This window comes from Culicoides brevitarsis, chromosome 1, assembly GCF_036172545.1.
Source record: "Culicoides brevitarsis isolate CSIRO-B50_1 chromosome 1, AGI_CSIRO_Cbre_v1, whole genome shotgun sequence".
Classification (NCBI taxonomy): Eukaryota; Metazoa; Arthropoda; class Insecta; order Diptera; family Ceratopogonidae; genus Culicoides; species Culicoides brevitarsis.
Genome location: NC_087085.1, coordinates 39,982,210 through 40,006,138, shown reverse-complemented (window position 1 = coordinate 40,006,138; position 23,929 = coordinate 39,982,210). Strand labels below are relative to the sequence as shown.

At 26.1% G+C, this 23,929-nt stretch overlaps 1 protein-coding gene across 3 annotated transcripts in view; it reads right to left on the bottom strand.

Moving 5' to 3' along the window:
* Positions 1-477: 477 nt before the first annotated feature.
* The window catches only part of LOC134830034 (steroid receptor seven-up, isoforms B/C), a 57,377-nt gene continuing 33,925 nt past the window's right edge, over positions 478-23,929 (bottom strand). For 2 of the 3 annotated variants that reach the window (XM_063843411.1, XM_063843420.1), the window contains 2 exons: positions 1,412-1,569; positions 478-1,338 (listed from right to left, as the gene is read on the bottom strand). In XM_063843411.1, coding sequence (XP_063699481.1) covers positions 1,222-1,338; positions 1,412-1,569 — 275 coding nt within the window. In that variant the 3' untranslated portion in view covers positions 478-1,221. Of the gene's footprint in view, positions 1,339-1,402; positions 1,570-23,929 lie in introns of all 3 variants that reach the window. The other variant, XM_063843403.1, reaches the window with a different exon arrangement.

Sequence of the window (23,929 nt, the reverse complement as noted above, 5' to 3'; positions counted from 1 at the left end):
TATTTTTATAAAAAAATAACAAACATTATTTTTTTTTAGTTTATGACTACAAAACGATATGTGCCTCGCGCAAAATTGAAAAAAGGAAAAAAATATTGCAAAACTTGTATTTTTTTATAAGGAAACAAGAAGTTTTTAATAAATTTTAATATACATGATAGCCGCCTAGAGAAGGGAGAACTTGTTGAGCAACAATTATATTTTGTTTTTTTTTTATTGTATATTTTTCATATATATTACTATGATGTAATATGTATCATTTTATATTACTTTTTAATATTTTTTTTATTTGATAAGACTTGTCAGAAAAATAAACATTTTAATATGTTTTTATAATTTATAATAATAATAAATAAAACTTATCAAAGGTTTTTAATTTTTTTAAAGAGAAATTTCGTTGTTATTTTTTAATTAATTTAATTTTTGTTTCAAATTCAAAATTTTAAATAAATATTGCAATCATTTTTGGTGCTCGTTTTTAAATTTAATAATTTTTTCTTATAAAAAGATGTTTAATAAACATATAGAAAAGAAAGATTTTAATCAGTTAAAATATAAATTCCAAGAAATTTTGTTATCAGTAAATTATATAGATGTGTGTAATAAATAATATTATGTAGTATAAGAAAGATAATCTTCATGTGAGCGGGAAAAAATGGGTTGGCTGACTATTAATCTGACGGTTTTTTTTTCTTATTTATTTACAAAAATTGATAATTTTGACACTATTTTTAGTACGTTTGATAATTTTTTTTAATTTTTTTACAATTCTCATATTTTAAAAAAATTTTTTTTTAATATGAGAGAACAAACAAACAAGGATATGTTCAAAAAATTTTTGATTATTTTTATAAAATTCATTATTTTTAATTTTTTTTTTAGGTTTGGAAAGACATACCAAGTAAAAAATTTGATTTATTTGACGTCATCAGCACATGATATTTCATTGTCGGCATTACTGCTGTTATTCGTATTCGTCCCAAGTTGTCCCAAAGTGTTTGTCGCGCCCAAAAGTTCCGTATTTTGCGATTCCAGCATCAGGGAACTGCTATTGCTATTGTTGTTCTCAGAACTGGTTGTCGTATTATTATTGATGAAATTATTATTATTGTTGTTGTTGTTCAGGAGAGAAGAAGCACTGTAACAGCTCGAGTAGTAGGGAGTCAAAGACGACCCCAGAAGTGAGGATCAAGTGGTTGCTAACTGACGCCATACTGTATGTCACATCGATGGCAAATAGGGCCACGAGAAGCTGCTGCCCGATAACAGCATGTCGCGAATTAGCGTCTCAATTGGCGTTTTTCCCACAAGCCGCACGAAGAAAAGTTGCTCGATCACCTGAAATGACGCCAAAAAAAGACATTTAGTAAGAAAAAATTGTCTCGGAGGGAAAATAACGCACAATCCATACCTGTGATGAGACGGTTCGCAGTGACGGAAGTCGCAAAAGTAACTTGCCGAAACGCGTTGGCTGGTTCGGGTTTTGCGCTCTGCAGTATTCCTCGAGGGCGCATTGCGATTTTTCCTGCAGCGACTCAATGTGCGCCAAGTCAGACAAGCCACAAGCATCTAAAATTGAGAAAAAAATCTTTTTTAGTCATTTTTAGGGCGACAGGTGCGAATTTGACACCTTTATAATGAAAATTATCGCGAACAGCCTTTTTTTGTATTTTAAGTTAACGTTATTTTGTGAGTTTTTTGTGTTTGTGAGTGAGTTAAGTGCTTTTTTGGTTAAAAAATTAAAAATAAATTATAAAAAAATTATAAAATTAATAAATAATTAAGCGTTAATGGTGCCAAATTTTCACCTCCCGCCCCAAAAATAATAAAAATGTTAAATAAATGTTAAAATTTTGAAAATAAAATGTTACTAAAGTGCTGAAAATGAAAGAAAAAAACATAAAATTATACAAAATAATGAAAAAAAATTAAAAAATGACAAATTCAACAGACCGTCGGAATAGGAAAGAGCCTCAAACTAAAAATCAAGCAAAAAGTTTCTAACCGGAACACGACCAGCTGTTAAAAAAACATTTTTTCGTGAATATTTATGTCTCTTTATTGTTATTACCACAGAAATTCTCGTCGCGAAATCAATTTGAAATTCTAATTCTCGTGAATTATTAATTCTAATTCAATCGGAGGCACAATTTTCGTACTGGCGCCCTCACTGATGGTGAAAGCCGACACAAATTACGGAACAAAAGAAAGGGTTTCGATAGAATCTCACAAATAAATCATTAAAAAATCCCACATCGAAAGAGGTCACACATTCACTTTGCTCGTATTTTGTAACCTAAATCAATTTTAATCAATTTATTTGTTCAATAAAAATCAATTAATCAAAGTAAATAAAATACACAAGTTGGCGAGACACCATGAGACGCTCACAGACATCGTCATCCAACAACCAATTTAAATACCGAGTTAATTTTACAAAATTTTCATATTCATCATTTAATCATAAAATACGAAAAAAAAACGTAATAATAATAATCATCAGTAATATACATCTCATGATTTGTACATTTTTCATCAGGCTTGATTATTATTTCGTCTTTAAAACAAATTTCTTTTATTATTACTCTTGAATTGAAAAATACGAAAGGGGAGAGTAAATTATATACAAAAAATAAATAAACATTAATTTATCTAGGCCTTGTGCTTTGGTGATAAAAATAAGAGAATAATTTTTAATATACACTTATGTTCGAGTAATTTTTTTCTTCTTCTCTTCTTTTTTTTTTAATAGATTATAATTGAAATGAATTGTTGTTAGAAATGTCGCGCCTCGATGCCATCGCACGCAAATGGTGCTCGAGTCTAATCAAGTTAATTTATCTCACATGTTTTAAATCTGATAAAAAAAAGACGTCTTTCTAAGAGTTTTAGAGTCGTAATTGAACTAATTTTCCGTGCATATCTTTTCATCCTTGAATGAACGTTTCGCATGACCAGAAGATCGTTAATGATGTTTCTTAATAATAATTTGAGATTTTCTTAGGCAGATGCAATTATTGAAAATATTTTAAAAATTAAATAAAAAATATTTTTTATAATTTTTTTTAACCAGAAATATTTATTAATTTCTGTTAAAAAAAAATTAATAAAAAACAAATTATTAATTAAAATTTAAAAAAAAAAATTTTTAATTTTTAAAAAAATTAAATTAAATAATTAAATAAAAATTTAAAAAAAAATTAATGAAAATTTTAAAATTCCCATATTGTTTAGTGGTAAGGATATCAGTTATAATTTTATTTTTTTTTTTTTTATTTAATTTTTAAAAAATAATAATTTTTCATCCTTTTAATTTTTTAGACAAAAAAAAAATTAAAAATTCAATTTTTGTTATATATTTATTGCTTTTAACTCAATACAAAAAATTAAAATTTTTTTTCAAAATAAGTATTTTTTAATTAATTTAATTTTTATTTTTTCTTTATTTTGTTATTAAATTAAGTTTTAAATTATTTAAAAAAAAATAAAATTAGGTAATTAAAATAAAAATTTAATTTTTTAATATTTTTTTTAATAATTTTTTTAATAAAAAAATTGAAATAAAAGAAATATATAAAATAAATGAAAATAAAATTTTTAAAAAATTAAAAAAAAATATCTGAAAAAAATATCTATCAAATTATTGAAATTAAGAAAAAAATTTTAAAATTAATTAAAAAATTTAAAAATATTTTTTTTTCTATTCTTCTATTTTCTAAATTTAAAGAAATAATTAAATTTGTAAAAATATAAATAAATTAATTTTTGAAGCTCTTTAAATTTTAAAAAATATTTTTAATTATTGCATCGACCTTACAAGCAAAAATATCAGTTACGTCTCGAGTAAACAATATTTCATCGCATATGTGAAGGTATTGGGCAAGAACGGATAATAAATAATGCTGTTCAAATAATACATAATATGTAAAACCCTAGTTTACATCGTTTTATCAAACAATAACATCGCACATTAAATTCAATAAATCGTACATTCTCTCCGAATGCCGAAAATATCGGTAAATCTTATGCTCGACTGGAACGCCTTCTCTATGTATCTTAACCTCCCTGATCTTGTTCGTACGCAAAACTTTTTCTCCTCGTCGTCGAGCGTCGTTTAAAGTAAAGTTTCGAACCACATCCGTAATGAAATGTATTTAACTTTAAAAAAAAATAATATTTCGGTCTGTTGTTTATATCCTGAGGATAATTTCCTTTTAGTATTAATATTCTCTTACTTGACCGTTCGTGTGTGGATTCACCTCCTTAATCAAAAAGTCACTATCACACATTGATTTATTGCGGCTTTTTCATTAAATATGCATAACTTTCTACGACGAAGGTACGACGACAGTCCGTTCCCGAACGCAAGACGTTGCAGGATAATAAATAAATAAATCAAAATCACATCGAGGTAAATAAAAAATTGATACTCTTAACGGTGTGGAAGTGAATTCGGTGCGGTAAACCACAACTTCCATACAAAATTACGCCGAGTATTTGGCAAGCACGTGTCACGATGAAGAGAAGAAGTGCTCTCAAGGTTGTTTGTTATGTGATTCAATTCATTTGTCGTAAGTGAGTGAGTGTTTTGGCGTTTAACATTTTTTTATGTTGGATTTTTTTTGCTGAGTTCAAGGGGGTGCATAATAAAGTAAAGTGCGTGTGAGATGAGAGATCGGATGAAATTTGTTACAAAAAATTAGAGAATTAAATTTTTTTTCTGAACTGAAATATTAATTTAAGCGTACTTTTTAATATTTTTTGAGAAAATTTTTCAATTAATTTTTAAAAAATAAAAATTTATATAATTAAAAATAAATTTAATTTTAATTTAAAAAAATAATAAATTTAATTTAATTAAAAAAATTTTCAATTTTAAAAAATAAATTCAAATTAAAAAATATAAGATTTATTAAAAATTTAATTTTTCGATAAATATTATTTATTTAAATTTTTTAGGTAATTTTTAATGAAAAAATAAATTTTTAATAATTTTTTTAAATATTTTATTTTTTAACTAATTATTAAAAAAAAAAAAAATAAATAAAAAAATTTATAAATTTTAAAAATATTTAATATATTTAAATAAAAAATAATTAAGTAAAAATAATAATTTTATATACTAAATAAAAATTTAATATTGAATTTAAAATTAAAAAATAATAAAAATTGAAAATAAATAATATTTTATGAAAAAAAATTGAAAATTAAATAAAATAAAAATTTATTTTATTAAAAAATTAAAACTTAATTATTTAAAAAATAAATAAATAAATAAATCGAATTATAAAAAATAAAATTAAATCAAAAATAAATAATTTATAAAAAAAATTAATGAAAATTAATTGAAATTTATTTTATTTAAAATAAAACTTTATTAATAAAAAAAAAATAAATAAATAATAACAAGTAAAAAAAATATAATAATTAAAAAAAATATTATTCAAAATAAAAATTTATTATCTATAATTTTTTTTTTTGCAACAATAAATTAATAATTTTTATTTTTTTAAAAAATATAATGTTAAAAACCAGAGAAATTTTGTTTATTTATAATTTATTTAAATTTAAATTTAATTAATTTTTTTTATTTATTTTCTTATTTTCAGTGCCCTTTGGATCGGATATCAAGTTAATTAAGGTTAATAATTGTGATTAAAACAATAAATTGAAGATGTTTCTGCTCTAATATCTCGCATCTTTCTAATTTAAAAAAAGAAAGAAAAAATAAATAAATAGAAAAAGGGAGTCCGTCGACTAGACGAGAGCAAAAAAAGATAAAAATTGCTGTTTTACATCATTTTTAATTAAGATAGGCAAATGTTTTTGTCCAATTCCGCTATTATTATTGTCTTTCTTGACATCCACAGAACAAACTGGGGTAATTAAAGTTGTATTTTGTGTCGTATTGTAAACAATTTGTGGGTGTACCGACTTCCAACAAATGTCTTTAATTGATAATTTAGAACAACATTTAGACGAAAAATGTGTGAGAAATGCGTCACGCTATTATTTTATCTTTTTTTTCTTCTTTGACTCATTCAAAAAAAAAAAAAAGAAAAAATCGTAAAATTACTTGAAGAATGAAAAGTGACCGAAATTTATCAGTTTTCTTGTTATTTCACGTTAAATGATTACCACAGTCGACTTGATACTCATTAATAAACGGAATCACTGCAGAGATAATTGGTAACTGGATCTCTTGAAAAATATAAGAAAAGACGTTCTTGCAGCAAAAATTCGTTGCAATTTATCTTTGCTGTCTTCGGTATAAATTTCCTCCCCGAAGCATTCAACGCCTGATTTTCTGACAAGAGCTCTGTGCCGCCAAACAATGAACTTCAACATTCAAAGTCACAAAAGGGGAAAGATTAAAAATTCTTTCTGTACGATTACACTCGTTTTTCGACGTCTGTCACAGTTATTATTATCATCTTTCCTCTCTGCTGTGTGACTTTTGCCAAAAAATGCCTCTGCCAAAAAATTTGATAAATTAATATTTTTAACTGAAAGACCTCATTCGAAATATTTACAAGCACTGCCCTTTTCATCACTATTTCGAGATCAATTAATTGCGCGCTTTTTTTCTTTTTAAACGACACAAGGTCACGTGTCGCGTCAATTTTTATGCAACTCTCGCAAAAAAAGTGTTGAAATAACCTTTTGTCCTTTGTGTTCTAATGACGCGATGGCATGCAGCTGAGATTTTATTTTTTTTGTATTTTTGCAACAACAATGAGTAATCGAGAGAGAGACGCGTGCGAAATTTTGATGAACTTATCATTTTTTTGTTGACATTTTTTTTACAAAAAAAAAAAAAAAAAAAAAAAAAAAAAAAAAAAAAAAAAAAAAATTATTCAAAAGGAAGAAATCAAGTTGAAAGATAAAATGAAAATTTTGTGACACCGCAAACATTTCCTTGACACGCTTTTGTCGTTCAATCATCTCAGATGCGAACCTTTTTCGGTTTTCGGGAACAATTGAAAGGAAGACAAAACAATCGATAATAATATTTTTGTTAAGTTTGACAGTTTTTGGTCTCAATTGTCTCTCTTCCTCTTTGTCTAGAAACTTTAATCAAAAAATTTTCTTCTTTACTTTGGGGTTCGTTCTACATTTTGCTCCGTCCAAAAATAGCAGAACGCCCTTTATATGTCAAAATTCGTGTGTGTGTTATGTAAACCTTTTATATAAAATTAGATTTATTAACTCACACTTTTTCTCGATTTTTCACCTTTTCTCTCGTGACATCGCCCGGGTGAAAGTGAAAAAATAGGAAACTCGATACTTTTATGCTCTCGACAAGAAAAATGCGTTTTTTATGTTTCCGTCTAGCAACTGACTGGATGATGACACGACATAAATCTAATCAAGTAAAGTGCAAAAAAATAACCAAAGTGACTTTAATGCTTCAACTCCTAACTGAGAGAAGAGAAATTCCGTAAGACAAATTACGCGCGCTTGTTTAAGTAATGCTCAATTAAGACATTAAAACGATTAAAAATTTAATCTATTGCCTTTCTTGGTTACTACATGAAAAATATGTACGTTTGAGAAGAGAGATGGAGCGGAATGTCCATTCATCTCAATAATAGCTGCAATTAACTAGTGAATGGCAATTAAATGTAATTCTTGAGTTTGTCATGTTGTAATAAATATTTGTCGTCACCATATGCTTAATTTATTGTCATGACAACAGAAATTTATGAAGAAAATTTTTTTACTTTTTTTTTTGCACGTGTCAAAAAAAAAAATCGGTAAAAATCTCCCTTTAATGAAAAAAAAAAATTCATGAAAAAAAAAATTCGACCCATATATTTTGTTGCAGTTTAAAAAAAAAATTACTCTAAATGAGTGAGTAAATAAATAAACAAATTTATTTTTAACAAGTCGTAAGCACGCGACATTTGTCACCAACCAACAGACCATATAATACCGCCAATAGTTAGTGTTACATAAAAAAAGGCTTAATTGGATTTAACTTTAGTTCTGCGTTAATGTAGTGAAATAGAGGCGGTTGATAAATATTTATTTATTTTTTTTTTAAATAAAAAGTAAAGATAATAATTTTCATTCCAACCGCATTTTTTAGCGCGAGAACTTTTTATATTTGTTTGTTTATCAAATTATTTCATCTCTCGTGCCATCAACATTGTACGATGCAAGAAAGACGATGAATCTTAATTGAGGATAATTTTGAAATTTTTTAAATATTTTTTTTTTTATATAAATTGATGATGGAAATATGCTGGCCTTGGATTTTTTTTCATATTTTAATTGAAATTTAAATTTTTTTAAGAAAAAAAAAAATCTTTTAAAAATTAAATTTTTATTGAAATAAATTAAATTAATCCTTATTTAATTTTTTAAAAAATTTATTTAAATTCAATAAAAATTATTAATTTTTGTAAAGAATAAATAAATAAAAAAAAAAAAATAAAATAAATAAAAAAATATAAATAAATAAATAAAAATTTAAGTAAATAATATTAAATTTTAAAAATATAAATTCATTTTTTTTTCATTTAAATTTTTATTTTTTTTTTAATTTTATTTAATTTTAAAAATAATAAAAATTAATAAAATATTAAATAAAAAAAATATTTTATTAATTTTTATTATTTTTAAAATTGAATAAAATTAAAAAAAAAAAATAAAAATTTTAATGAAAAAAAAAATTTATGTATATTTTTAAAATTTATACCTATTTAATTAAAAAATTAAAAAAAAAATTATTAAATTTTTTATTTATTTTTATTTTATTTTATTAATAAATTTTTTAAAATTAATTAAAAACGAAAGAACCGAAAAAATTAAAAAAATAATAAAATAATTAGAAAAATTTTTTCAACTTTGATTTTCAGTAAAAAATTATCTATCGATTAATCACAATAAAAAATATGTAACAAGTGATATTTTCTAAAAAAAATGAATGTCTCAATTAAAACACAAAAAAAAAAACTTTCCAAAAACCTTAATCTCTTTAAAACCAGACAGCATGGCGTCGAATTGTTCAAAATTGTAACAAAGCAGCAATTCAGTCACGCTCATCCCTCCTGGGAGGCAAAACTATTAGCCCGTTTATTGTAAGTAATTTTTTTTAATATTTGTGCTTGTAAGAAAAATTTAATTTAATAAAGTTTACATTCACCCATATATCTACTTTGGAGCTCTTGGATGATGATGACGACGAACGCTATTAAGCTATTAAGAGAAATTATAACAAAACACAGAGAAAAAAGTACACAAAAAATAATTTGATAAGATCTTGTGTTGTTTAATTTTTTAATAACAGAACATTAGATCATGATTTCTAATAAAAACGCTCGATGTACGTAGAGTCGATGATTTTCCAATTTAATACTTCGTTTATTTTGTAAAATAACTTTTCAACAAACAGAACACGAGACGAGAATTTCATGCTAGATTTAACGAGAGAGGATGAAGATAAAACTTTTTTTCCTCGATAAATATTCATAATTTATCATAAACTAAACACTTTACTAATTTTAACATAAAAGATATAATTAATAGATAGAATAACAAGTTATTTATTATTAAAAGCCTCGTTTTAAACAAATACGAGAATTACACTCGATATTTTATTGAAAACCATTTTTTTTTGACTAATGATTGGAAAGATAAATGTTTAGACTACACTCACGCTTTATTTTAACACCATTGAATAGTTAAAGTTGTATGGCTCGCAGTAGTTGGGAGTAAAAAACAAGTAATAACTTTTATTTTGGCAGACAAAATATTGCTTGTTTTACTTGTTGGGCGATATATTTTACAGTTCATTAATCATTTTTTAGCTTGTTTTAATAAATACAAGGAACATGACTTTTGATAGCTTTATCTGATCTGTTGGTTAATGTGTGAAACGCACATGGAGGTAATTTTTGTTACAATGTTACTTTTTAATTGATTTGATGTTCTGTACCGGAAAAAAAATTATTTAAAAAAAATTTGACCTTTGAAAATTAAATTAAAAATAAATTTTACTAAATAAAAACTAATCGATTAAAAAAATTAAATTTAAAAAATTAAAAAGTAAATCAAAGAATTTAATTTTTAATCTTTTTTACGAATTTTTTATAAATTTAATTTTATTAATTATTTTTTATAATTTTTTAATTTATTAAAAATTCATATAAAAAAATTAAAATTAACAAAAAAATGATTTTCAAATTTTTAACGGTCGATTTTTGAATTGACATTTACAAATTTTATCAGATTTTTTAGAAAAAACTTTTTCAAATTATTCAATTTTTGAAAATTTTAATCATAACTATCTTAAAATAATATAAAGTCCTCAATCCTTTCCAAAAAATATAAAAAATTCGTAAATGTCAATTTACAAACTGACAGTTAAAAAATTTGGAAATCGCCTCTTGCTAATTCAAATTTTTTTTTATGAATAATTTTTTTAACAAAAATCCATATGTAAAATCTTAAAAAGTATTAAACTTTGTCAAAAAATTAATTTTTTAAATAAACAAAATAAAAAATTTGTAAATGTCAATTCAAAAAACGACCGTTAAAAAATTTGAAAATCGCTTTTTAGCTAATTCAATATTTTTTTATCAACAACTTTTCAACATAAATCCATATAAAATCATTAAAAGTATCAAATTCGGTCATATAAACTACTTTTTAAATAAAAACTATCCTCATTCATAATTTTTTTTCACCCTCATTATTACCCTCCCGTATTATCCAATAAATAACTGACCTACAAAAAATTTTGTACAATTTTTATTGAATGCATTTTTACACACAAAACACGGAATTTCCTGCAATTTTACAACATTATCGCAATAAAAATCTACATTTATCCTTCTCGGGATGAATTTTTTTGCATCATCAATTTATTTACTGAATCTATGGCGCATTATAAAAATGCAATATTTAATAATAATCGACATGGCCGAGTTGCATGGCAGGAAAAGGTGCAGTTTTGACCTAATGACCTACGATCGACATTTTTTTTTTGCTTTCATATATGAAATGCGATCTGTAACTGACTTTACGAGAGAAAAAAAATTGTCGTTAGATTTGAACAGGAAAAGCTAATAATTTGCGTAGTTTATTCGTTTTGTTTTTATCTCGTAAGAAATTATCTCAAAAAAAATGAAAATTGAATAAACTTCCCTTTTGAATGGGACCCAAATGTGAGTCAAATGTGGGTGACAAATTGCATCTGTCGTGGTTTTGTCCATTATTGCAACACAAAAAGTTTCAATTGCTCGCCTGTCTATCGAGAAATTCTTCGATTTTTTGGCAAAGGAAGCTGTTTTATTGTTCAAAATGACACAATCTTGTTATTTTTTTTATTCTCGAAGAAGAAAAAAAAGGAAAAAAATTGTGACACAAGACCTCATGCCTCTTTTGATTCCATTTGTTCGGCATATCTCGTGTGTTATTCTTCTTGTTTGTTATTCTAAATTGGATGAATGAATGGAGATTCGGATTTAAAGGTGAAGATTAGGAACAAAAGAATGTCTCTCGTCTTCTTGAGTGAATGACGTGTGATGTGAGTTTCTAATCACTGATTGATTTTTTTCTTTCGATACGTTCGGATATGGAAACATTTCAAACATCCAGCAAACCAACAAAAGAGAGAAATAATTTTTATCTGATTTAAAAATCATTTTGTTTGTATTATAAATATCTTGAGGTATTATTTGTATTATTATTGAAAAAGCATTGATTGCATATTCACATCTGTTTAAAAAAAGTTTTTTTTTCTTTTTTTGAATGATTTGCATCTTCAATCTTCTTTAAATTGAAAATTATGAACGAAATTTATGGAGTAAGCAACAAATTTGGCGCAAACGAAAAAATTTAATTATTGCTTTGTAAGAAATTCATGTTTCACAGTTGAAAAAAATTTTTTTTTTACAAAAATTAAAAAAAAAACAATATTAAAAAAAATTAAAAATAAATAAATTAATTAAATTAAATTTTAAAAAATAAAATAAATAATTTAATAAAAAATAAATTATTTAATTTATTTATTTAATTTAAAAAAATGTTTTTTTTATTTAACTATTTAATAATATTTGAAAAAAAAAATTATTTTAATGTTGAAAAAATTTAAATTTAATTTAAAGGTTAGAAAATGTAAAAAAAAATATTTTTATAAATTTTTTATTAGAATAATTATTAAAATATTTTTTATTAAATTTTAATTAATTTTTTTAACTATTTTTTTTAATTTAAAAAATTTTAATTATTTTTTTTAAAGAAAATAAATTTAATTTAATGTTATTATAAAAATAAATAATTAAGATTAATTTTTTTTAAAATTTTTAATTATTTTTAAAAAATATTAAAATATTTTTTTTTAAATAGAGAAATAATAAATTTTATAAAATTAAATAAAAATTTAATAAATTACAAATTTTAATTCTTTGAATAAATTTTGAATTATTTTCATAAATTTTTTAAAAATTTTGAAATTATTAAAATTAATTTTTTTTTAATTTCACGAAACACAAAATTTTTACAACGCAATGTTCAATGAATCAAGGTGCGATAAAATGTTGCAAATAAGTGAATGAGCGAAAATAAATGGCTCAGAAATAATTTTTGTCTGATTTTATGTTGTTTTTTTTTCCAAACACTCGAATTGATGTCCAAATGTTTCATTTTTATTTATTTTTATTTTATAAATTATTGTACGTGCCTTTTAAAGTTATCTCTCAACTCTCGCTATTTTTGTTGCCAAAAAAATTTATTGTCTCCTCAATTTCGGTAAATAACCGGTAAATGTTACAAAACACAAGAAAAAAAAACTCGAGAGAGAGAAAAGAACAAAAAACAGAAGAAATGTTTGTAAATATACTGATCATGTCCCATTATTTGTATCATCATCATTGTTCTTCGTCTGTTCTTTTCTCGCACTCTTGGAGTGTTTTTGTGTTGCAAGAAGGAAAAAACATCTGAATCAGATATTATTTGTATACTTGACGACAACAACAGTATTATGTCCACTCGAATGCACAGCGGGTGTAATAGATATCTTGCACAGTTGCGATGTTTTGACTGTATTTTGCCACTTTGTCTGTTCATTTAGGTATTTTTATGGGTTTCGATTATAGTTATTGTTATTAGGAAGGCATTTTATGTGTTTCGCTTTTCATTTGAACAACGACCAGTAATAAATAAATGCACATAAAGACTCTTCTGCTGCTCTAAAGAAGTTAATTTTCGGTATTGATCGAAAAAAATCAAACAGATTGCACACAAAAAGTTCTGACAGAGGATGAAATAGGCGCGAAATCGAATTAAACAACTTTCACTTCCTCTGGCTTTTAAATTATTTTTCCTTTAAAAAGTGACATGACACACGGAAGGAACGCAACTGAGGTTAAAACAACCATAAACCCGGATAAAGGATTAAAAATTACTCCTTGCCTGTAAAATTCAGAAGGAGAAAGTTTTTGTTTTATGTTCCATCCATGGAGACATGTGTTTCTTTTGTCTCGTCATGCAAATTGTCTTGATGCAAAATGGAAAGTGCTTTTCCTCACTTTCTTTCGAAGGAGCATTTAATTGGGCTTAATTGGTGTCGGATGTTGTCGTTTTTTGCTGGCAGAAGAGACATCATGAAGACACAAAACAATGGATTTCGTTCGATACATGTCGAAGGCGATCCGTTCCAGGTGTTGTTTATCTTTTAAAATATTCCTAAATAACACGGAGGGAAATAGACGAACACAAGAAAAATATCTTTATCGGCTTATTATGCGACAATAACAACACAACAACGACGATCGAGAAGACTATTTATGTGTGAGCTTTGAATGTAAATTTATCAATGTTATTGTTTGGCTTATGAGATTAAGATAATAAAGTACATATTTTAGTAGAGTAAATATTTGTGGGAGAATTGAGATCTTCTTCGTTTTTATAGTGACGTGATGAAGAGTTGAGTCATCTCAGAGAAATTTTTGCTTAAAATTGACCTTTTGCAAATTTGAGGAATTATTTTTATTTAAAAATTTCGTTAAATTTAATTTTTTTAGAATTTAATTTAATTTAAGAATTTTTTGAATAATTTTTAAAATCAATAGACTTTAGAAACTTAAAATAAAATTAATAAAAAAAAATTGACATCTGTCATTTTCTTAACTGTCAAAATTATTTTGCAGTCCATAAGTTAAAGAAAAAATAATTTTAAGCAGTTTAAGGTAAATTTTTGAAAGAAAAAAGAAAAAAAAATATTTTTTCTATAAATTTTTTTAAAAAGTGAATATTTAGCAAGAAAAGTCAAATTGACAGATGTCAAAATTTCAGCTAAAATATAAATTTTTAAACATTTAAAATTTTAATATCTTAAAATATTCCTAATACCTCTTAAATTATTAGCTTTTAAAAAATTAACCTTTAAAAAATCCAAATTTTAATTAAAAAGAAATAAATGTTGACATCTGTCAATTTGACATTTCTTGCTAAAAATTCAATTTTTGAAAAATTTCAGAGAAAAAAATATTTTTTTGTCTAAAATGTCAAAAATTTACTTGAAACTGCTCAAAATTAATTTTTCTTTAACTTACGAACTGCAAAATAATTTTGACAGTTAAAAAATGACAGATGTCAAAAATTTTTTTTTTTATTGAAATCTAATTTCTTGTAATTTTTTAAAGGTCAATTTTTTGAAAAGCTAACAAAATTAAGCAACTTTAAGAATATTTTTAGATATCAAAGCTTAAAACGTTCAAAAATTTAAATTTTGGCAGAAACTTTGACATCTGTCAAAATGACATTTGTAATTTTTCTTAATAAAATTTAAATTTTTTGTACGTTAAAATCCTAAAACTAAAATTTAAAAAATTTTTTTTTTTGAAAAATAATCCTAAAACTGCTCAAAAATAATTTTTCATCTCAAAACTTGTGAAAAATGTCAAATTTTCTCTTGTCAAATATTTCTAAAAACTCCTCAATTATTTTATATCGATTTTTTCTAAAGACAAACAACTTTAAAAAAAAAAGTGCGAATGAGCATTCAAACCACTTACGACAAAAAAAAACTAGACAATAACCGCTAATCAGCACCTATCATCTCCGGTTTTCTTTTCTCCATTGTATTGTAATTGTATGTAAATCGCATTTCACGCGCTCTCAAACAACACTTCATCTCCATCCTCGGCGATAATGGTCTTAACCGCATGCTTCCCTATCGCACGAAAATTTCTATCGAAGCATATTGTGCGACAAAAAACAAGTCCAAAGAAAGAAAACGAACGACAAAGAACTAAGCTCATAATAAAGTTGAGGGTGTGAATTTTTGTGTGTGCAAAAATCTAAAGAAATTAGCTCCTGAATACGGAAGGAAATCTCATTATTTACAAAATTTTTGCGACATTGTCTCACTTTTTTGTCGTATTTCTTCCTTTTCAAAAAAGTAGAGGCGTGAAAATTCCTTTTTATTCAGTTTTTGTTCATTGTTCGCGTCAAAAAGGCGTTTTATCGCCATAAATTAGAAACTAATTTGGGAACAGATGCCCGCACAGATGACTCATATGCGCAAAAATTCGTTACTTTCTTATCGAATCGCAGCTATTACCGTAAATAATCGGATTTGGTTGAATTTTATCGTGCGCGATCCATGATCAGGTGTTTTATGGGATTGATTGTAATAACGTTTTGTTTTATCATTCGCGATTTCTGTCAAAATATTTACAAATTTTTACGATAATTCGATGCAAATTGGTCTTTAATGGCGCGATTCAGTAGATTAAGTTGACTCGTAACGTAAGAGGGTGATAATTTTTTTTTTTGAAAAATTTTTCGAAATGACGAGGAATGAAAGTACAATCGTCAAAAATGATAAGAAATCATAAATTCCGTCGTTAAGCCTTTTCTGTCATGTTTTGTCGCATCATCAAAAACTATCAAAATCATAAAGATCGATATCTCAAGTGGATCACACGTCATATCGCTTGATGATTATTGACCTGTTCTAAAAAATTCCACTCTTTTATTCATTTTTTTTATTCTTGGACAATAAAAAACGTAAAATAAATAAAAATAAACGAGCATTGAACACAATTTTTTTTTACAATCCAAAACGAGAGAGAGAGGTAGAGAGAAAAAAAAAGTCCAAAAGAGGTGTTAAATATTAATCAAATTCACATAAAAGATAATCAGAAACAGAAAATGACAGAGACCACACACACGCACGCCCGTAATGAAAGTTCTTGTGACATGACACGAAAACGGGCTTATTTTAAAAGATTATTATTAATAACACCCAATTAGCATTTTGATCATCATCTTCATCATTAGACGAGACGCAAAGTGCAGTGTGTGAGTACCTTCCAGAGATACAGTTACAAAGTTATTTATAAATATCGTATTTTGTATTTTGATACTTTTCTACCTTCCTTTATTCATAATTTTCAGTTATTTATAGAGAGATGCGAAGAACGCGGAATGCCTTTTAGCTATGAGTTTTAAATCAATTTTTAACGTTAATTTGCTTTTTGAGGCTATCGAAATTTAATGGATAATTTTTTTTATTTAAAGAATTATTTTTTGAACGTCAAAATATTTTTTTTATTCTTGAATAATTTTTTAAAAATTATTTTTAATTCAATTTTATTATAATTAAATTTAATTTAATATTTAATTAATTTTTCAAATTAAAAATTATAAAAAAATTCTTAAAAAAAAATTATTTTTGCACAAATAAGAAAATAAATCATTTTTTTAAATTTTTTTTAATATAACTTTTTATTTAAAATTCGTTAATTTCATAAAAAAATATTATTAAAATTCAAATTAAAAAAAAATAAATATTTTGATATTTATTTAACCTTTAAAAATAATTTTGAATAATTTTAAAAATAATTAAAAAAATTTTTTTGAATAAATTTATTATTTTTAAAAATATTTTAAATAATTTTATATTTTTAAATTTTAATATTAAATATTTTTTTTTATTTAATAATTTATTTAAAAGTTTAATTTTTTTTTTAATTTTAATTATTTTTAAAAAATATTTTCAAATATTTATTTTTTATCAAAAATACGCTTTTATTAATTTAAAAAAAATCTTATGACTTTTTTAATAAAAAATTTAAAAATGATACGATACTTCCGACAAAAAATTATGTAAAACAAGAAAATCACTGCACTTCAAAAGCTTCTCTCAAGGCAAGTTTCTTGCTTAATTTCATCCAACTCCCTCTCCAAAACGTACATTCAAGCCGCAATAACAATTCAATAAATCACACATGATTAAAGTCAGTCCTTATTTTGTTCATTTATCACACGCAACCGCAAAAAAGTGACCAATTTCATGACAAACTGCACACGAGACACAATTTACCCGAAATTACCATAGAGATTAACCTTTCGTCTGTGCCATTGCGCTCATACCGAAAGGTCATCTCGCAAAAACTTTAATTAAATAATTTCAGTCTCTCGCCCTCCCTCCTTGTTTTTATTATTATTGAGGATTTTATTGTGTGACCGATGTGATTTTCATTCAAATTCATTCTGTCTTTAATTTTGCGTTTAAAAAGGATGGCAATTAAGATTTTGTCACGTCGTCGTTGTGTCTCGTCGTTTTTTGGGTTTAACGATAACAATTTTCCTTTTTCATAATGAGAGACGCGTCATGCCCCGAAAAATTTTCTTATCTTTACTAACCTTGACACATGACTTCGAGTAATTTCCCTCATCACATGTGAAAGAGAGAGTGCCATTAAAAAGGATTAAATAGTCCCCAAAAAAATATTTAACCAGGGCATAAAATTAAAGTTGAAGTTGTGACACGCAGTATAACATTTCAATTTGTAATTTAAGTCTTTTACACACAATTTACACGGTGATATCAGTTTGGCAAACAAGCAATTTTAACGAATTCAGGGGGAAATGATGATGAGATGCGATTATGTTAACATCCCCCCATTCAAAAAACATCTCATTGCGGTGCTGAAGTGCTTGTTGTATTATTATTAAATAAAATTTGTGCACGTTTAGGTTTTGGCGTTGACTTTGTTAATTTAATTTTTCGTTTTTTGGGGATATTTAACACTAACATCACAAAATTTATTTTTTTTAACAATTTTTCTAATTTTAATAATTTTATTTTAATTTATTTTTAGTTTTAAAATTTTATTAAATTTAATTATTTTTTATTTATTTAATTTTTTTAAAAATTTTTAACCTTTTAGAATTTTTTTTCTAATTTTTTTTTTAAATATTTTTTTTTTATTTTATTTTTTTTTATTTTCTTTCAATTTCTGAAAATTTTTGATAATTTTGAATTTAGCTTAAAAACTTTTCTAATTTTTATACTTTTCAATTTTTTCTTCACAGACACAAAAAATGGATAAAAATCACTTTTTACTCAAAATTCCTTGAAACGCTTCAAGAAATCACCCAATTTCCCGTATCTCCGTTCACTTTGTCGTTCCAATCCAATAATAGCTCATCAATGAATTGACGACACACGTCGCTGTTGTTATTTGTTGACGTTGACGACGACGACGTTTATTCAAGTGTCTCGTTAAATAAATTCCATTGTGTTAATCATGCGATTGTGTAACAACAATAACGGTTCATAAAAAAAGCGAAGAAGATCCATAAATAGTCATAAAACGGCATCTATCACTGTCTAATCTACTTTACTCTCTTCTCCTTCTTCTTCGCTTTCAATCAAAATAAGAGTATTTTTTACGATAATTCACGAAATAAAGTCTTGAAGAGTCCATGGCATGACAAATTATCGATAATTGTCATTAATCAAGCGCGTCAAAGTTTGGAGCTTAGTTCTCATCTTTCACTTTTCGGCTTTGGTTTTCAAATATGCAAATTCCGAAATCACGGAGGAGAAAGAGAGGGATATAAATTATTATCGCAATATGCAAGATAATAGTATAATGTAATAATAAAAGAGTAGCTGGGTTGTAACAATAGTCGTCGTCGTTGTTGGTATTCAAAAGGGCGAGGGTGTTTTGTGTTTGCGTGGAAATGGTTACGCCGCAATGATTTGAAATAAAATCCCTTTTGTGTGTCTTATTTTATTTGATTTGAATATTTGCGGTTTTGTTTGTGTTGATATTACACTTGTTGTTCCTAAATTTGTGTGTGCGGCTCGTTGACTCGTTGAACTCGTAGTTACATGCCGAAAAAAATTTTTCGCGAAAAACATCACTTGGGATGAACTTGGAGCATCCCATTCAATTTTTACAAAATTTTTTGGCATGGATCAGTTTTGATTTAATTTTCTATTTTATTCAATTTTTTAGCGGTATTTGTTTATTCTATCATGTTATTGTCTGTCTGTCTCTCTGTCGGTGATGTTTATTTGTTTTTATTGCACTTGCTGTCGTGACTTGTTTCCCCTTTTTTTGTGGAAAGTTATTGAGTTAGAGGTTGCGTAAATATTATTAATTTAACCCTTTTAATGCAAATTTTTGATTTTATTTAATTTTATCGCGAGCTGTTGTTGTCTTTACAAGTTGCTGTTAAAGTTTGATTAACAATAAAATTTAATTTAAAGGTTGATGCAATAAAGGAATGTGTTTCATGTTTCATCTTAACTTTGTTTCTTAATTTGATTTTTTTTTAAATTTTGTTTTCTAATTTATATAATAAGTAGTGTTACAAATTTTTAATAAAGCTTTCTTCTCTTCCAATAGTTTAAGAAAATTTCCAAAGTTAATAGACTTTTGAAACTATAGTTAAGCTTTTGAGGTTAGGTAAGGTAGATACTGCTTGTGGTATAAGACGATTCAGTGTCATATGGCAAATTTTTTTGTTTCCATTGGTCGAAGTTATTTAAAGTCAAATCTAATATCACATAATTTTTTGGAGTATATCGATTAATATCTTGAAGCTTCGAAGTATTTTCATTCAAATAAATTTTTGTCTTTTCTTATGCTTCAGCTCTATATTGGAGATATTTCTGAGTTGATCCGTCATTTAATATGGGCATATGATGGTATTATTGCTTTCAGCGAGTAAAGTGTTACTGTTTGAGTTTCGATAACTAACTTCTTCAAAGGTTGAACGTTGATATGAAAACAGCAAAGTCCATTTGAATTTCTTACATTGAAATATTGAAGATTGAACCCTTTCAATTCAAGTTAATACTTTAATTAAGGCTTTAAGTCAATATTTTCTTGGCAGATTCCAAACTTTGTTAATAGCTCATCAGACACTTGTTGGTATGAAATTTTGCTAAAAATTGTAAAAATTTAAGTTTATGAATTTTTAAGTAGTTTTTACTTTTCTCATGAAATTTTTAAAAATTGAAACAAAATAAAATATGAAACACTTTACCATATTGCTCCGCCCTTAATAAACTTGTAATGCTCATCTTTCGCGCTTTGACATAAAAGAGGCATCAGTGCGTTACCTCAAAAATCAACCAAATTTTAATAAAACATCAAACGAGGTGATATCCATGACGAATCCACATATTTTTGTATGTCAAAAACACCCTTTGTACCTCCTCTGTGCTGTGTGTCTAATTAACGAGGATGACGACGTCTCCCGTTCTAATCACATTATTAGCTTACTCATGTCATCATTTTGCATAAATCTCCCTCCTGCGTTAAAAACCTTTTCTTTTTTTCATTTTGGGAAATTAATAAAATGTAATATGTTCATTTTTTGACGTTTTTCTGCTAAATAGATGCCTGTATGCAAAATATACAAATAATCATATTATGTTTCTCTCTCTCACTTGTTTTGTGATTCTTTTGTGTCGAGGCAATAGTCCAGCAAAATTGAGGGTGTTTTCATTGTTACTGCGTTCAGACCAGAAATTGCTCCTGCTTCGCATTTGTGGGATTAAAAAATCATCGTTATGAATATTTTAGCATCAGGGGAGATTATTATTAATAAAATGTGGAAATGGAGATTGACTGTCTGTCTCGTTTGTTCGACGGTCAATAATTGCGGTGTTTATGACTTTTTTCGTCTCTATGGAAAAAAAAGTTCAAAAACTAGAATCTCTCTAAAAAACGATGATGCGGTCATCGATCGATGTTTGTTTTTATTTTCATTTCTATTCAGATTTTTTTTCATCCCGCACAACATTTTCTATTGTTCGTCAGTCATTCATTCGTTCGTCTTTTGTTTTATTTGTATGCCAATTTTTTGTGCTCCATGCTTTTTTTCCGAGAGCATTTACCCAGTTAGTTCGCCAACCATTGTTGGTCTTTGATTCCCTCTGCTGTTTCCTGGGCGATGATTGTTTGTTCAGTTTGGACATTAAAAAATAGACAACGACGAAAAAAATGGAGAATTTATCGGTTGTTGTCACAGTTACTGCGGGAATTTTGCACGCCGAGGTAGGCAGATTTCTTTCCAGTCAATAAAAGTCGGCGGCGGCGGCGATAACGAAGGATTTGAGGCACTTGAAAAAAGGTAAATTAATCATGTTTTTGTGTGTTGTTGTTGTTGTTGTTGTTATTGTCATTGTGCGGTAGCTAAGTACAACGAAGAACTTAGATAAGCATGAGTTGAGCATAACAAATGTAAGACATATTTACACAATCTTCTGAGAAAAACAAGATGAATATTAAGCGAACGAACGACGAAGTTGTAAAAGACGACAACGACAACAGCGAAGACGCTAGAAAGAAAGAAGATTCCTTTCTTCAATTTCATGGAGTTTGTGTGGCGTAGATACACGCAAAAATGACATAAAATATACTTGAATTGCTTTAAATATGTTTTGCATACATAAAAAGTGTGGTGTATTTATCTTACTGCGAAGAAGATATGGGTAAGAAGTTGTAGTAAAAAGAAGAAGCTTTATTGAGAGAAGGGACAGATTTCTTGAATTAGGAGTTGTAGAAAATAGTAAAAGATGTTTATGGAAAAATTAGCATTTAAAATTTTAACTTTTCAAATTCATAAAAAAATTTGAAAGTTGATCTAAAGATTTGATAAGATCTTAAAATTTTTCAAATTATCCGTTTTTGGCGCAAAAATATCAAAGGTTTAAAATTAAAATTAAACCTTTGATATTTTTGTGTTAAAAACGGTAAATTTTAAATTTGAACAATTTTAAGATCTTTAGATCAACTTTCAAATTCAACAAATTGTTAAAAATCTTTAAAAAGTAAATTTTTATACTAAAAACTAACTTTTTGAGGTTATTTCGTGTTTTGAAAGATCTTTTAAATTAAAATGTGCATTGGGATGAGATCATTTGTTTTGATCAGAAAAAAATCCCAATGCACATTTTACTTTAAAAGATTTCATTTGAGCTTTATAACTCAATTTTGCTTCATAAAACATTTCATAGAAGCATTTTTGGTCAAAATTGAACTTCAAACCCTTATAAACACTTTTTTTTACTACAACAATACGAAAGAAAACTACGACGATGAGCTACTTGACTTGTTACCACGCTAATCCATATATAATCAGATGAAGGTGAAATATGAACTCTGCTAAAAAAAATTTACATATGTTTTGCTTTTGTTTTTTCTTGTTGCTACTTGAAAAAGTATTTCTCCTCTTTTTAACGTTCCATCATCCGTTTCTCTCTCTTTCTCTCGTGAAAAAGAAATTCTACACACACCACGAAAAAAAAGCATGTTCAAGATTTAGCTGATTTCATTTTTTTTTTCGTCGTTGTTTTGTTTTTTTTTCTTCTTCCTAAATTGAAACTGCACATTTCGTATTCATCTCTCGTATAATCGCAAGCTGCTGACTTCTTGCAAAATTATTCAAGTTAATTTGAATTCATTTGAATGATAATATGCCTTAGAAAAGTTTTCTTCCTTCTTGCTCAAGTTCAAGAGCAATGCAGCGATGAGAATTAGAACACGAAATTCACGATTTATTAAACAACAAAAATTATTTAATAAAGGTCCAAACGTGAAGATTTGTAATAATTTTTGGAAAATATTGAAATGTGCATTGGGATTTTGATCAATTTTAAACAAATTTAAGGTTTTTATTTAAAATTATCAAATCCCAATGCACATTTCAATATTTTCCAAAAAAAAATTTAAAAGCCCCAACGTGTAATTTGTTTTAGTTTTTGGAAAATATTGAAATGTGCATTGGGATTTGATCAATTTTGATTGAAATTCAGTTTTTTGTTGAAAATTATCAAAATCCCAATGCACATTTTTAATATTTTCCAAAAAAATCGTAAAAAATTACACGTTTGGCCCGTAAAAAATACAAAGTCACAGGACGTTGTGAATTGTGAAGTGAATCGGATTAAATGTTGTACACACAAAATAATTTATGAGTATTTAAAAAAAAAGTATCGTAATGTAATAATGTTGGAATGCAACAACGCAACGAGATATTCGGAGAAAATACGTAAAATATTTATGTTTTTAAATGGGAACAAATGGAATGAACGAGCAAAGTCTGCACTTTTCCACACACAATTTTTTTTTTCTCGTGTGTTTCATTACAAAAACATCCTCCTCTCATTCTCTCAGAAGATATTTTTTTTTATTTTTCAGATACGAACGAAAAAACAATGATGTGTAAAAATTTTTCGGTACACCACACGTCGTTGTCGTTGTTCTGTTGCCGCCGCCCGAGACACTTTTATTATATTTTATTTATATTTTTTTAATGTACTTGACTGTAAATAACACACATGAACGGAACACGTAAGAGAGAGTTCATTTTTTTTCGGGACTTGTTCAAGGCGTTTCTCGACGAGAATCTCTGAAAATCCGAAAAATTTTGAACATTCAATTGTTTGTCTGCCCGAAATACGTAATAAATGTTATTTATTGTTCAGTCGGTAGTAGAGACATAAAATTTTTGGAAATTTTTCCGAAACACTGAACATAACAAGAAATACCAAACTTTGCATTGAACACAAAAAAATTCTTGGCACAATTGGAAATTGAGTTTATGTGTCTCTTCGTTCTCTCTCTATAAATAAAGTCAGATAACGAAAACAATGCCAACGAGG